Raw genomic sequence first — 16,883 nt, 5'->3', positions numbered from 1 at the left:
ATGCGTTATATTTTTTTAGCAAGTCTATCAATTTTCAAAAATAATTTGGAAGAAAAAATTAAGTTAATTAATACCAAAATTCCCTCTTGTTGAAATTAGTCTAAAATGATTATGTTAATTTCTCTAGTACATATAATTATTTTTTTTTCCATATTTTTTTCATTAGGCAAACGAATTTAGATTATTTAATAAGTCTATTAATTTTAAAATATAATTTGGAATGTAGAAACTAAAACAATTAATAACATAATTTCTTGGTAATAAAACTACTCAAGAATGATTATACTAGTTTCTCCTCTAGATCAATTTTGCATGAAAACTTCTTATATTAACTGGCTTGATTTTTGCATTCCAAATTAATTTTGAAAATGAATAGACTCATGAAAGAATTCAGCACATTAAGTTTCATTTGATTTGTTTGTTTACCAAGAAAAATTGAAATTTTTTAGGAAAATCAATTGAAAAATTAAGTTTGAATAAACACATGTAGCCGTGTACTATTATTTGTTTATGTATGCATTAACCTCTACTTAAATGTGTACTACCTAAATGTAAGACATTTACCACTCTTGTTCATGAGCATAAACTTGTAACTCAATAAATTTGCTAACTTTTTTGAATTTTTTCATTAGGCAAAAGGACGCCAAATCAAATGAGACTTGATGCTTTGGATTGATACACTAATCTAGTAATGTTTTAGAACTTAAAAATTAGACAAATTAATATAAGAATTTCTCTAACCAAAACTATTCCAAAATTATTATATTGATTTCTCCCCAATACACAACAATATTTCTTTTAATATTTTCCCTAAGCAAATAGACTTAAAATTATGTAGGACTTAAATCTTTTAATTCATTAAAAGATTCTAATAGTTTTTAAAAATAATTTAGAACTCAAAAATTATAACAATTATAACGAGAATTTAGGGTGAGCAGTTTAGAATATTAATTGGAAAGTTAATTTATAAATGTAATGAAGAAAGTTGGTTATTTGTAATTTTGTATGCTTAAAAAATGAATTGCATTTTTTTTTAATAATTATTGAAAATATAATTATACTAATATTTATCATTTGTCAAAATATTATTATTTATTTTTAACAAATAAAATTCATTTATAATTTATTAAAATATTAATATTTATTCTTTATAATTTTTGTAAAATATTATTATCTTTTAACAAAATACATAATTTTTAGCTTTTTATCATGCCTGAAATTTATCATTACATTATTTATTGAAACCATTATTTTCTATTTATTCATTATAATTTAATATTCCATTTAAAGTAGATAAAATTTTTTGTGAAATTTTAAAATATTATCATTCAATGTTAAAAAAATTTTTCAATGCTTATATTATTAAAAAGAAGTACTTAAATGATTAAAGGTAGTATATTTGACAAAAAAAACATATATAAAATACTAATTATTTTTAAATAGCAGTTTGAAATTTGAATTTTTTAAATTGGGTTTTATTTTATTTTAAGATTTTTTCGTATAAGTGTTTGAAAACATACTTTTTTTTTTTTGAATAAAATACTTTCAAATATAAAATTCGTGATAAAATATGTGTGAAAGGTATAATTTTGTTATTTTTTTTTTTAAACATGGATATTACCTTAAAATATTTGACTAAAGGGGAGGAGATTATAACCATATTAAGATTGGAAATCTTTGTCCCCCTCGTGTAGCCCTATTATCTTATCCTTTGTCACAAATATTTCAAAAATAAATGTAAAAAAACTTTAAAAAAGTCTTCCACTAAATACGACTTTCCTGTTGAGAAAACCGAGCACTCGAAAAACCTTGTTTTCCCCCAAGCTTGTCAGTCTATCGCAGACAGGGAGCGTCGAACATGATGAAAGCGGCTTTCGTATTGCTTCTTTTGATTCTTACGGCATCAGGTCCATTGAACTCAATCTGATATGTATAGATATTTTTATTGTTACTTGATCTGTTAGATCCATTAGTGATATGGGTCTTTAGATCTACGCTTCTACATAAATGTTTCTGTTCTGTTTGACATTTTGATTCCAATTCCATTAACGGGTTCGAATTTTTGTTCATTATTTTTAATGGGTTTTATTTTTTTTCTTCAGTTTATGCAAAGAAATCAGGCGATGTTACAGATTTGCAAATCGGTGTGAAGGTGGGTTTCTTGTTCGTTTCTGTTTCTTCTTCTAATTTTATCCGATTTCTGTCAGGAAGATGACATTGAGTTTAAGCCGAAAGGATGTGTTTTTAGTGTTAGATTTACGGTTTGTATTGGTTGAGCTAACTCTAGGGATTCGCGTAATGCAAGTTTTAAATGAGGGGGAAATCCAGTAGTCCTAATTGCCAGATCAGTGAAAACCACATCTACAGGACCCGCGCCAAGAAGCATGTGTCCGGTAAGCCCGGGAATCTGATTTGGGACCTCCCAGTTCTGGTAATGAAACTTTACTGACTGATGGGGGTAATGGTGCATTTGAAATTAGGGGATCTTTGATGATCTTATTGGTTTGAAGCGTGAAGAGAAGGTAAGGAGCTGCTACATATGTGTTGTGACTATGGTTTCGAGGCATAGCATGATAATGGATTTCCTTTAAAGGTCTCCAAGTGGCTGCATACTCTTGGATATTTCACATGTTATTTCCAGTAGTGAATGGATGGCTATGATTAGGACTCATGCATAGACTGGTTTCCACTAAGTGCATTGGATTGTCTGTACCTTTAGCAATTATCATCAATTAAGCTATTTCCATGGATACAAGTGTGATATTGGACATAGGTTAGGGGAAGAAACTCATAACACTATATATGTAGTGAATTGCTCATAATTGAGTACACATTTTAAAATTGTGAGGGCTCATTTGTCCAAATCAGACAATATCTACACAGGAGGAAGTAGGTTGTTGCAAAATGGCATCATAGTTAATTTCCAACTTCAGTGTGAGACTTTGCCTATCTAACCTCGCAAGGGATGTCTGTCTGTTTGACCCTATAATCTTGTGGGACGCAATAAGAATATTGTGTTTACATGAGGGGTAGGTATGATATTTCATATCAATTAGAGAAAAAAGTTTCTTACACCATATATGTAGTGGGTTCATCTTGAACTAGGTAGACACGTTCTAAAACAAGTTTTTTTTTGATAAGTTAGATGCTTTGTAAAACAATGAAGGTCCATTAGGTTGAAAGTAGACAATATTTATGTAGAAGGGATGGAACTTTATAATAAGCCTAGATGCATAGCATACCAAAATTTCTCTTGCCTATGATGAGGTCTAATTAGCCCATGCTATATGAGAATTTTAGGTTGCTATCTCCAACAATGTTGTTCATTGTGCTATAGGAAAGTCTCCCTTCGCATTGGTATATATGGAGGCACCAAAGCATGTCTTAGATTTGGGACAATTACCAAAGGCTCTTGGCCTAACTACCACAACAAAACATATGGTTTAGAATGTAATGACCCACACCCATCTGTGTGGATATTGTCTACTCTAGGGCCAAAGGGGTCCTCACGGCTTTAAAACACGTCTAAATGTTTAAGAGAAACTCATACTTATTTGACGTCAAAAACTTTCTTCCCTATCCAATGTGGGATATCACAAACCATTTTGTAATGACCTACACCCAACCATGTAGATATTGTCCATTTTGGACCCAAAGAGGTCCTCATTGCTTTAAAACACGTCTACATGGTTAAGAGGAATCCATACTTATATTCCGCTAGAGACTTTCCCTCCATCCAATGTGAGATATCACAAACACTCCTTCATGTAAACACAATGTCCTCGTTGTGTCCCATGGGATTGTGGGGTCGAACAGACAGACACCCTTCACGGGGCTAAACAAACTCTCATATCAGGGTCAAGGATCGACTTTGATACCATTTTGTAACAACCCATACCCAACCATGTAGATATTGTCCTCTTTAGGCCCAAAGGTGTCTTCACGACTTTAAAACGCATCTACATGGTTAGGAGAAACTCATACTTATATAGCGCTAGAAATTTTCTCTCTTATCCGATGTGGAATATCACAGAGAAGGTTCAAGTGATGTAAGCAGAAAAAAAGAAGAAGAAGCAAATGCTAAGTATAAAGCAACAATTAATAAGCATCGTCGACACAAAGTGTTTCAAGTAGGTGCTATGGTGATGGTATTTGCACAAGGAAAGTTTTCTTGTTGGAACTTATAACTAGTTAAGGCCTAATAAATATGGACCATTTTAGGTGTTGAGGAAAATTTATGATAATGCTTATGGAAATAATCTACTTGAAAATATGGTGATTTCTAAGACCTTCAATGTTTTTGATTTGTGTGAGTACCATTCACTTGACAAGCCTCTTTATCCATATTTTGACTTAAGGTTTAGTTTTGTTCAAGTGGAGGGGACTGGCACAAGATAGCTAGCCCTAAGAAAGTAGTCAAGTCAACTAGTATCAAAATAATATTTAAATTACCTAGGAAACTTGGGACTTGTAGTACTTGGTTACTTGTGATAGATATTTATGTGGGTTTTTTTTTCTTTCTAAATCTTGGAAGTTTTGAAGACATTAAAGGGTTATTGGGATAAATAGGAAGGAAAAATGATGGAAAAAATCTTTTCCCTTTTTGTTCTAAATTTTCAGTCAACTAAAATCTCTTTTTGAGAGTTTCTATGGTGGATTCCAGACTTTATTTGGTTAGACGTGTTTTGTCCTTTTTTTTGCTTGCTTTCTATTGCGTTACTTCTCAACAATGATTCACTTTCATAGGGGCCTCCTCTTTGAAGCGTATCTTCAACTTCCCAAGCAACACCTGTTTTAGTATAACTGAATCTTTGATGTCTAAACCGCCTTTCTCTTGTTTATACACATAGTGGATCATTTCACCAAATGTTTTTTCTCATGTGTTCCCCCTCTCCAAAGGGAATCTCTTTGTACTTCTCAACTCCCAAGTTCATTTTTCTTAGAATGATAAATAGTGAACATAGCATATTGGCAAGCTAGACAAAGTATGTTTGATTAATGTTAGCCTTTTACTTTTTCAAAGGTATTGTCTCTTCCACAACTAGTCTCCTTATGACTCTTCTTTCACTACCTCACAAACTCCATGCAACTTAAAAGAAGCACCAAGTGGAAGACCTAAATATGAGGTAGGGAGCTTCCCCATTTTGCATACCAATAAAAATGCCAAATACTCACTGTTCAAGACCACAACCAACCCCCCTCACCACCAACAATAGAATATGCTCCCTTTTTGTTAGATTAATTTTTAAACCCAAAACCGCCTCAAACCATGTAAGGCTTCAACTTAAATGCCTCATTTGCTCTTCACAAGTAGCACAAAAAAAATGAGGGTGCTATCTATAGATAAAAGGTGAGTCACCTCTACCCCCTCCTTACCACTCCCTCCTGCTTTAAAGTTGATATGAAGCCTCCCTACCTAGCCCTCTTCACAAAACTATTAAGTGCCTCCATCACCAAAATGAATAAATAAAGAGAAAGAGGATCTTCTTGCCTCAAGCCTTGAAAAGAACCAACTAGAGTCCTATTTGCCAACACAAAGAATCTTGTTGTTGAGATACACCATTGGGTCTAGCCAATACATGTCTACCCAATACCCATTTTTCTAAGAACGACTAAGAGGAATTCCTAATTGACTTAGTCATAGGCCTTCTCTATATCTAGCTTCCAAAGAACACCTCTCCTAAAGCACTTCAATCTTGAAATTCATGCATCATTTGCACTCAACATCGCATCCAATATTTTTTGACCTTCCATGAAAGCATTTTTAGCATGGATGCCACTTTTCCAATGACTTGTACCTATTAGACAAAACTTTTGCTAGGAGTTTAAACAAACGGCCCACTAAGCTAATGAGTTGATGTCTTTTTAATTATTTGCTCCTCCTTTCTTAAGGACTAAGACCAAGAACATTGAGTTTAAGCTTTCCTTAGGAACACAATTCTCATAGAATTCCCTAAAGAAACTCATCACTTCATTCTTCACAAATTACTAGCTAAAGTATCGAAAAGCCACGGAGAAGCTATTTAGACCAAGGGCCTTATCCCCACACAATCTTATCAAAGCCTTCTAGACTTCTTTTTGTGAGAAAGATCTCTCCAAACATCTTGTCTCCTCCCCTTGAATAGGTTGGAAATATAGTTAGTTGATGCTAGGTCTTCAATCTTCCATTTCTAATAGAAGATTCTTAAAACATTTGCCACCCCCTCATTCATTTCAGAATCTTTTGATAGCCTTAACCCATTCACCTTTATACTAATTATGAAGTTCCTTCTTTTGTGTGCATTTACCATTTTGTAGAAAAATTTGGTATTTTGTTCACCCTCCTTTAACCACAATTCTCTTGACTTTTGTCTCCAAGCAATTTCTTCGAACAACACCCACTTGCTAAACTATTCAACAACTTTTTGTGAGCCACCACTTCCTCCATTGATAGTATTGCTTCCTTGTCCTTAGGTCTCTCTTTAGAGCTTTTAGCTTAAAGGCAAGAATGAAGTTGAATGATCCCCTAAGTTATAACTCATCCACCACATTTTTAGATGCTCTTCCAAATCCCTTTACTTTTAGCCACATATTTTCAAATTTGAAGGGGGTGTTTTCCTTTTCTCATCCTTCCCCCAGCCAACAAAATTAGAAAGTGATAAAAAATAGACCTCGATAAACAACTTTGTGACAAGTTATTGAAATGGTTCTTCCAATCGTTTGATACCAAAAATCTAACCTTGGATTGAAAGTTGATTATTCATGCCTTCACTCCAAGAATACGGGACCCTTATTAGAGGAAGACCATGCAAATTCAGCTCCTCTATCACCTTAGAAAAGCACCTCATAGTCAAAGACAACCTGACACATTTCCTTCTTTCTTTAGAGTATTTGACAACATTAAAATCCCCTCTTATACACCATTAGTCTTCCCATAGTCCTCTAATATCCCCCAACTCTGACCAAAATTCTTCTCTATCTCTCCCTTGAGTTGGCTTGTAATGAACACCCATGTAAAATTGTCCTCACAATTTTTGAATTGACATAATATCGAATACATTCCTTTTTTCATGCCAATTGACTTCAATACCCTATTATCCCAAAACACTACAACAACATTAGCTATTCCCCTAGCTTTCACAACACCCCACTCTAGGAATCTACCAACCCTTAAGCTCTTGACTATGTTTAGGGTCATCTCTTGTACCTTGGTTTCTTAATAAACACACAAAATTTGCTTTTTGCATTTCAATAAGAGACTTGATTATTTTTCATTTCTCCTTGTCATTTACCCCCTGACATTCCAAGATATTATCTTAAGCTTCATTGACCAATTGAGACTATCTCTTTCATGTTCTTGCTAGCACCATTCACTCGCTTTACTCCACCATTGAGATTAACTAAGCTTTCTAGCTTGTGAAGCTCTCTTGTTGCCTTGGACACATTGGTATATTTCCTTTTCTTTGTTTTACCAAGAATTGAAGCCCCTCTTCTTGCCTCCATTTTCCTAAGTAGGGTTAAGATCTCCCCTTCAAACCCTACTATTGGTGTCCCCACAAATTTAATGAGAGCTACTAATTTATTATTGAGCCTCCCAAAATAGAAAAGGGCTTTCTCATAGTGGCTCACTTTAAGCTTTCCTTCTATAGAAGCATCCCTTCCTCTCATCCCCACATCCACCTAGCTCGCCTGGTTGGTCTCATCATTTTCCAAAAACTCTGTTGTCCTCCCATCTTGTAAAACCATCTTCGATGTTTTCTCTCCTATACACTAAGTCCTCCCATCTTATTAGAGGTTAGATAATTGACATGTCTTGTTGAAGAGCGCTTAAAAAGATAATTTGCAAAAGACATCGAACAATTAAACAGTTATAATAATTGGTCAATTGTTAGCCTATATGCTCTCTAGTCCTTTTAGTATGGAATAAAGGGAACCTAGTGGGCATATGCTAAATACACTTGTTAGGGCAAGATGTAGGCTTGAGATATCATTTAATACGTACATAATTGAGATGTATAAAAAAAAGAAAAAAAAAGGATTCGTTTTTAGACTTCATGCATGATCCATGTTTTTTGGAGGCAAAGAAAAAAATTAAATTTTAATTTATTTAAAAAAAATATTTAAGTCTGTGGTTGGTAAGGTTGCTGTTATTTCTAGAGAAGTTCTTTCTTGTTTGTACTCTTTTACTGATCATATGGTCCTAAGGCATATATAGGATATTTATGAATCTACAGTTTTTGGGATTGATGCAGATTGGAAAGGCGTTTTCTGACATAAGTTACTCAGCTTGTTCCTTATAATCGAATTAACTGAAACCATTTAGGGGATTTATTGACATCAAGATCATGTTGTCCTTACAAGCCATTTATTAAGAGCTTGTGATATTTCTACTTTCTGGTTGTTTGTTGTAAAAGTAGCTGTTTATGTTTCCTAATTTCTGGGAAAAATGCTTGAACACTGACTATAGTTTTTCTGATTGGAGAGAGAGATTGGGGGATGGGGGTGGTTGGGGGGGTTGTACTTGTTTCCTTGCAGAGAAATATCCAGGATTAGAAGTCTTGAGCCCTTGAAAACCATTTCGAGAAACCGAACACCGAAGCTTTGGCTGTATTGGTATTTCTTGACAAGATTCTTCATGTAGAACTATTGAGTGAATTTTCAAGGAGTTGGTCTATGCAACTACTGAGTATAGATTGTTTATCTCTCAGCCTCTGGTATCATCTGCCATTTGATCCATATTTATTAGTAGGTTTGAGGTTACTGTCCTGGAGAACTTGGAGGAAGTGAACCTTATGCATTAAGCCCTCTAAGTTTCTGGTGAATATTTTGAAGGACTTGGAGGCCTCATTAGTGATTTTGAGGAAATTAACCCTTTATTTCATCTTTTGGGGAATCCTTTCTACAATCTCTCTACATGGGTGGACCTTGGTCCAGGAGTGGTTATGATTTCAGGGTTTTTGTCGATGGAAGCCAATTGTTAGTAATCCAGGCTTTGCAGGTAAGTAGAATTCATATATTTTAATTCAAATATTTTAGTTTTGGGCTTTTGGGTGTTTAGATGATGAAATAAAGATATAAATAGGTCTAGGTTATAAAATAGGGTTTTCTGGAAGAACAGAAGAGTGGGCGGTTGTGTGTACAACTGCTAGTGACAAAGTGAAAATTGAAACAAAAATATTTTAGGTCGTCATGCTTCTAGTGCTTAAACATAAAAAAGAGAAGAAAAAAGACTTAAAAATTAATTAGAGTTCTCAAACTTTCACAAATTTGATAGTCTAAATCTCATTTTGTATCAAGGTCGTATTTTTGTAGATTCTTGAATACTTTCAAACCCAGTAAAACTTTTGAAAGTGAAGCTAATTATTACCTAATTGTTATATAAAACCAAATAGGACTTAAATTCTCTAAAATGGAAGAGAGATTTTAACACCGAGCTGCCCTTTTTGTAGTGCTAAATGCTCAGTGGTTCATAGAAAAGGGTGGACAAAGAAGATGAGGTTCACCCAATGATGAACTCCTAGTTGAATTTGACTGAACAGAAATTTTTACAAAATATAAAATCTAATAAAAGTAAACATTTCTAGTAATGATAACTTTCTAATTCTATAAGGGCTCAACTAACCAAGCAACTACAGTCTTTGATTGCATCATAGATATATTGGTAGATTCATATTTTTTTTTAAAAAGGACATGTTGGCATATATTTTGTTTGTAAGATGTATGTTTGGTTCTGTGGCTTTCATGTCTCTGAATAGCGCTGGGCTTGGATGTCTGTATTCTGTTGTTACTGTTTTGAGGTAGTCAACTTAATGCCCTCTTTTATGTGCCCTTTGTCCAGTTTCTCCTCATTATCTCTGAAGTTTGTAGAACATATTTACTATTAGTTTGATGTCAAATGCAGAAAAAGAGCCATGGTGCTTGGATTCATAATAAGGATCAATTGAGTAGCCACGCCTACTAAAGCACTAGTTTTGCAGATTTATCCTATTTAGTACCACATTTTGTGTTAGTTTTTCCAATTTGGCTTATATCTTAGGAGGCATTGGATGGATATTTGTATCTAATTGAAATAAGGGTATTTCTGGTATATTCTATCTCTCTCTCTCTCTCTCTCTCTCTCTCTCTCTCTCTATATATATATATATATATATATATATATATATTTATGCCATTAGTTGCTAACTTATGTTGGGGATCTTCCTTTCATTGTTACAGTATAAGCCAGAATCTTGTGACATTCAGGCTCACAAAGGTGACAAAGTGAAAGTACACTATCGGGTAAGACATGGTGCATCCTCAGTTTGTGTGTCCTTATTTCCTTGATGTTTGTCTTAATATGTTGTAGTATAAAGATAAATATCTGTCTATACGGCATTGCTTATTTTCTGTGCTCTCTGCTAAAATGATCATACTTGAACATATGAATTACCACAGCCATACAATGGTTCTAGTTTTCATGGTCAAAATTTTGAGCTCTGAAGCTAATTTGCATGCTAAATGACAGTATTCTTTGAAGGTGATAAACTGATTTTAATGTGATTCTCAAAAGCTTTAGTTGTTGGTACTTGGAAGGAATTGTTGGATACACACATGAAAGTGTGGGATGATAGGAAAGTGTAGTACCATCTCTTTCAGACACTGGTGAGCAAGTTTTCTTTCTTCTTTCTTCCTTTTTATCTTTTTAATAATACTATTTAAAAGGCTTTTTTTTTTTTTTTTATCAAAAAGAAATCTTTACATGAAATCAACACTCGAACTTCCATCTCCACATTCTAAACCCTTGCCACTTGAGTCTGGGGGCCAAGGACAAAGGGTGGGAAAGTTGCTCTGAAGTTTTGATACCTAGGGGCATGCAAGAAGGAAAAGGAGTGACATTTGTCAAAAGAACCTTTTAATGATTTCTCTTTTTGAAATATTGAAACTGCAATATTCTCTTGTTGTTTTAGTTTGTGTAAATCTGAGGCTCATATTCATTTTGGTTAGCATAGTTTTTAGAGCATCTGTCAGAGAATATATGTATATATCTTTTGGTATTGGCAATTGCTCTTCAATGCAATGCTAAAATACATCACTGTATGAACAATGCTAAACATAATGCTACATTTCTTTTGGCACATGAGGTAACATTGCCTATTGGAGTAACAATACTAAATCTAAATGCTCCATTTTGAGAATGGCATCCTGATTGGAGATGCTCTCACTTTGGTACCAAATGCTTTGAAAAGCCAATTTTGAAATAAGTTCTTATCTGAGAAGATAAGAAATGAGAAAGTATAATTTAACTTCTATGAACAATATAGCTTAGTTTGCAGGATTCTTGTACTGCCTAGACATTGCATGCAGAGGAATTCTCAATTGCCTTGGTGTATCCTCAAACCATTGAGTGAACTGTTTTAGCATCTGGCGCTCTCATTTTAGGCCTGTATCCTGATAATTTCTTATTCTGATGAAATATTGACGAGTCAAGTGAGTATTACTTTCTAGGAGTAAAAGTAAAAATATGTCATTCCTTTATTTGCACTTGTATCATTCTGCTACCACCATCATGTCCTGCTAAAATCATAATTAATATATGTATACATATCTTTTTAAATTTTATAGGTGAAAAGGTGGAACTTATTAAATCTATGTAATTCCCAAAACAAAAATGATTGCTGGGTTCAATCATAACTTGAACACTATTGGATTGCCAATTGTTGCAGTTTGAAACTTTCTGATTGGACTCTCTATGTAACTTACACCCAAAACTACTTGTGTACTTTAGCAGTTCGTAATTGATTTTCGCCAAATGCCTCCTTTTTGGTTTTTCCTATATTTCCTTAACTGATGTGAGTTTTTGATTATCTTGGCAGGGGAAACTCACAGATGGAACTGTTTTTGACTCCAGTTTTGAAAGGGGTGACCCAATTGAGTTTGAACTTGGTAGTGGCCAAGTAATTAAAGGTATGTAAAGAACCAACATGAACTTACTGTTTATACAATGTTTTTACCTATTTCTTTTTTACCCCAGTAAAGGGATAAAAAAGTGTATGAGTATTGTATGGGTAATGATTTTCTTGTAGTGAAGTTCAGGAGCTAGTTCATGTTAAAGCATCTTGTTTTAGGATGAAATTCATATGTTTTCTACAACTGATTCCTTGTCTTCTTAAACTTGCTTCATGGGATCCTATAATATAAAGACCTCAAATAAAAGGAAAAATGGGTGAACTTTTATTATTATTATTATTATTTTGATAGGTTGGTAACTTTTATTAATTTTTCATTTTGCACTGGGAAACTTTTTGGGTTATATATGTGGCACTTGCTTAATAATTAAGGTGAGCATTAAGATATGCGGGATATGTCACTTGTGAGTCTTAAAATGGCATTTTTTTGAACCAAAGTATTTGGATAAAACCAGGGATTGTACCCCACTATCTTTTCAAAAGTGGTCTAAAATTCCCTTGAATTTTTCTAGAAGGATTATATTTTAATTGAACTCCACTCATATATGACAATGAAGCTTCCATTGTTGGTTGAACCAGAGCATTGAGATGGTGGAGTCATTGGATATCCTAACAAATGTCTTCTTTTGCAGGATGGGACCAAGGATTGTTGGGGATGTGCGTGGGTGAGAAGCGAAAGCTGAAAATACCTGCAAAACTTGGTTATGGGGCCCAGGGGTCTCCTCCTAAGATCCCAGGTACTTTTTTTTTTTTTGATAAGTAAGATCCCAGGTACTTTTGTTTCACTTCTTATGCTATAATCCTCTAGGTAGAATAACTGCAATGCATTTGTGAGAAGGAATGAATCTTTTTGTAACTCTGATGGTTAAATGGGTTGAGATCCTTCATGTGTAGCCAAATTTGTTATCTATATGATTAAACTGGTTATTAGATGTCCATTAAAAAGATTCATCAATTTCTTACCGTGTGATGCTTTGAACCAATAATACTTTGCCTCTGTTCTCCTTGGGCTGCATGTGATGTTCTCTTTGCTATTCTTTTGGGAAGAAGAAATGAACTGTCCCCCCCCCCCCCCCCCCCCCCCATTCTCCTAGTGGCAAAGCCATTACCATCACCCTTTTGAGAAACTACCACTTATTAGTAGTGCTACTCTATATCACTCTATAAAGATGGTAAAATATTTTCAGTCATATTAAATAGATGAGATCCACAATCAGTGGTGAAAAGTGCCTTTTTGGACAAAATATTATAAAAGTAAGGCTTTCTCAAAACATATATTTGAAATATTGCTTTCCTTACTCTATTGGTGCTTCATTGGCACCATGTGGGTTATTTTTAATTCTTAATTTTTTTAATTTTAATTTTATTTCTTAGAAAACATAGAAGCCACATGTTCATTATGCAATTTCAAGTTTTATATTTTTAGTTAACTAAAGCTGCTTTTTTATCAAGTGATTTAATGATTTAAGTTTGAATCCACTGGATGAAAATGTGGTTTCAGTGAAAAATGAAGAACCCACATTTACATCCTGTGGCTGGATTAAACCTGAAACAACATGATGCATATACAGCTTCTTTATCAAGCTTACTTTTTAGAGATATTTGAATGTCAAAGGAACTTCAAAGAATTATTTTTTTTCAAAAAAGAAAAAAAACAGAAACAAAAACAAAACAAAACACATGTATTTGAAAAAATATCATTAATACTTATAAAAGGACATACAAGATGAAGTTGAAAGCAAAAGTAAAGGCATGTTGAGCAAATAGGACTCGGGTTAGTGAATTTTACTATTGAGAGGACTCTGAAAAATTTTAACATCATAAAAATTAAATTAATGTGTTTTAGTTTAGTGGTTACCTAGTGTTCTCTTCTTGAATATATTAATATTAAGTGATTTTTATTTTTACCATATAAAAGTAAATTCCTCTTAAATTCTGCAAGTCCTTTTGATAATTGATATTCAAATACGTGTGTAGAGCCTGATTAATGAAGCAGCATATTCATCATGTAGTTTCACTGAGTAATCCTTTTACTGGAACAACCTTTTCATCATGCAGCGCTCAAACCATGAAACTGCATGATGAACATGCAGCTTTAGTTCAGAAACATACAACATGTTCATTATGCAGTTCCATGAAAAGCTTGAAACTGCATAATGAACATGCGACTTCCATATTTACTAAAAAGGAAAAAAAAAAAAATTGCCAACATGGAGCCAATGTGCTGCCTATGTATGTATTAGATGAGGCCTAACGTTCATGATATCTTCCCCAAGAGGGACCCTTTTTATCATTGACTCTCACCTCCAACCAGGACTTTGACCTTGTAGAGTTCGGGGGTCCAGTTTGCCACTGGTTTACTGTTTAAACTGTTTTAGCTATGTTTGGACAGGGACATCAGCAAGTATTGTTTTTAAAGTAGCATAAAATATTGAGGCAAAAAGTCCTCTGGCCAGAGAAGGAACAATGCTTGTAGGAACCAGTTCTTCTAAGTAACCATTTTATGATCTTAGCACAGTCCTCTTTATAGGTCAAGCAAAATGCTCAATTTAAAGCAGCCACTTCCAATTCAACTAAATTTACAGCATGATGATTGTGTAGGAAATTTTATTAAACAATTGATGATTGGAGAATTTTTCCCCAAGAATGCATATTAAATTGTTTGCTGTTTATCTTATTTAGCCAAAACCCTGTTATCTAAGACCTAGGGATTAAAAGAATCTGACACCAAGACATGTGAACAACCCACCCTTTTAATATTGTACATATTACTATTTGTATGTGAATTTTTCTATGTATTTATGCACAGGTACATACAAATTTTTTGTTTGGAAGAATGCTTAAATGTGTACTTATTCATATTCTTGTTAAAAAAAATATATTAATTCTCTATTTATTTATGTTTGTGTTCATAGCATGGGGTTAACACTCATGGTTGATTTAATCGGTCAATTACTTTCAGAAGACTCTAATTTCCAATTTTGAAACAATGCCTATGTGTGTAATATGGATATTTTTGTCAAAAATATATATCCAATACTGGCTTTCTATGTTTATATCTGTGCATTTGAGCAGTGGTGGAGGTAAGGGTGATTGGCTGCTTAGACTGGCCAAAATAGCTTTGAAAGTCAATGATGTACAATCAAGCATATGCCTTGATGTTTACAATTTGTTTCCGTCCAAAGTTTCCTGGGTTTTGTTTTACTATTCATTTTCTTTGTTCACTACATAGCATCTGCTTCAAGATCTGGTTAACACCAGGCCTTTGGTCCCATAATTCATTCATTACCTTAAGAAGCTTTAGGCCTTTTAGACAAAAACAAGACCAACTGGTTCCATACTACTTGTGTTGCTGGGATTGTGCAAAACCTATATGGGCAGGACAGGTTTTGACAGATCTCGAGCTTGAGTTGTCATATCAATGATTGGATCAACTGATGGCCCAAGTTGCCGGTCTGCCCTTTCAACTGGGCTTTCTGGTTTTGTTTTGATTGTACTTGTTTTCACTACTTTAATCATGAGAACCATATTGTCGTATTATTCTACCTTACAAGTACTGGATAGAAACTAACATCACAAGACTTAGAAAAAAAGCTTGCAGTTATGGCTGTTTTCTAGGTTTGTCTTCCAACAGTTCAACCAATATATATCATCAAAATATTATCTGATGGGAAAGTATGGTATGATCTTTGTCAACCTTGCAGGTGGAGCAACACTTATCTTTGACACCGAGCTTGTTGCTGTGAATGGAAAAGCATCAAGCGGAGCCAAAGCAGATGACAGTGAGCTATAAACAGAGGAACAGTTACTTTTTCTTTTCTCCTTTCCCTAGTTGCTTAATTTGGTAGACCAAGACATTTTGTTTTAGTAACTTGCACACTGGACTGGATATTTGGTTTTTTATCTCAATAAAAGGGTTTATGACTGAGAGACTACATGCATTGAATGATATTTGAATTATGGATTGGGTAGATTCACTTTATTACCACTTGATGTCTTATTTTAACTTTTGAGATTATGGGTTTTGGCCCCAGCCATGTTCAGTTACCATCTCCAAAAGCAGGTTCTCAAGATGGTTTCTTTGGAAGAACTCATGTTGAATCCATACACCTTAGTGCAAGCAACTCTTTGAAAGGTTCGGTCGTTTGCTGTTCTATTTGTTAGTGTTTTTCTACACAAAGACGATTCCAATTTGAAGCGTATATAATACTGATAATCCCTTATTTTGCAGGAGGTTTAATATGACATATTTGAATGTCTTCTGCAGTTGTGTCATCGCGGGCGGAAGGGATGGAAAAGCAGGTACTGTAACTGGGTTTGCTTTGCAGTACAGTGAATAAAATTATGATCATGATTATGGTTGCATTTAGAAATCAGAGTCAGTTCTATTACTCAGCTGGCTTAATCTCTAATCAATCCTCCAAGGGTTATAGAGTAAAACTGGTAGCAAGTATATTTGGTAACTATTTTAAAAAACAATTATGAAAAATAGTTGTTGAGAACAGTTTTTGAAAACTATTCTTTTTATATTTTATAAAACAAGTCTCAAATGTTTTAAACTTGTTTTTAATAGATTAAATATGATTTAAAAATATTTTTTATTATTATTTTATTTTTAATCATTTTATGTGTTTTTATAATTATTTCTTAAAATAGTGCTTAAAAAACAAATGAAAACAAAAAGAAAACAATTAAAAGACGTTATCCGAAAACACCCTATTTTTTGTTTTTACAAACAGAAAGTAAAAACAGTTTTTGGTTATTAAATATATTTTTTATATTTTTTTTGTTTTAAAAAACAAAAAATTATTCTCGAAAACAGTTACTAAATTGACCTGAAGTTTGTTTCTAGTTTTTGGAATATTCCAATTATCCCTTCAAGTTTATGAAAAACGGTTCCAAACATAATACCCATTCCTACTTTAAAAAATCTCCTAGGTATATAGTTATTTATTTATT

At 33.5% G+C, this 16,883-nt stretch overlaps 1 protein-coding gene across 2 annotated transcripts; it reads left to right on the top strand.

Moving 5' to 3' along the window:
- The first annotated feature begins 1,638 nt into the window (after nt 1–1,638).
- On the top strand, nt 1,639–15,859 carry LOC100245185 (peptidyl-prolyl cis-trans isomerase FKBP15-1). 2 transcript variants are annotated; one of them, XM_002271020.5, is made up of 6 exons: nt 1,639–1,907; nt 2,103–2,152; nt 10,195–10,257; nt 11,832–11,922; nt 12,557–12,661; nt 15,629–15,859. In XM_002271020.5, exons 1-6 carry the CDS (start codon nt 1,859–1,861, stop codon nt 15,715–15,717), a joined length of 447 nt encoding a protein of 148 aa, XP_002271056.2. In that variant the 5' UTR covers nt 1,639–1,858; the 3' UTR covers nt 15,718–15,859. The 2 variants fall into 2 exon arrangements, with proteins under 2 accessions (XP_002271056.2, XP_059594127.1); XM_059738144.1 differs by having other exon boundaries at nt 1,694–1,907; nt 12,557–12,695; nt 15,629–15,764.
- The last annotated feature ends 1,024 nt before the right edge of the window (nt 15,860–16,883 follow it).

Source organism: Vitis vinifera, chromosome 7 (genome assembly GCF_030704535.1).
Source record: "Vitis vinifera cultivar Pinot Noir 40024 chromosome 7, ASM3070453v1".
NCBI classification, from domain to species: domain Eukaryota; kingdom Viridiplantae; phylum Streptophyta; class Magnoliopsida; order Vitales; family Vitaceae; genus Vitis; species Vitis vinifera.
This window is presented reverse-complemented; position numbering and strand designations above follow the sequence as displayed.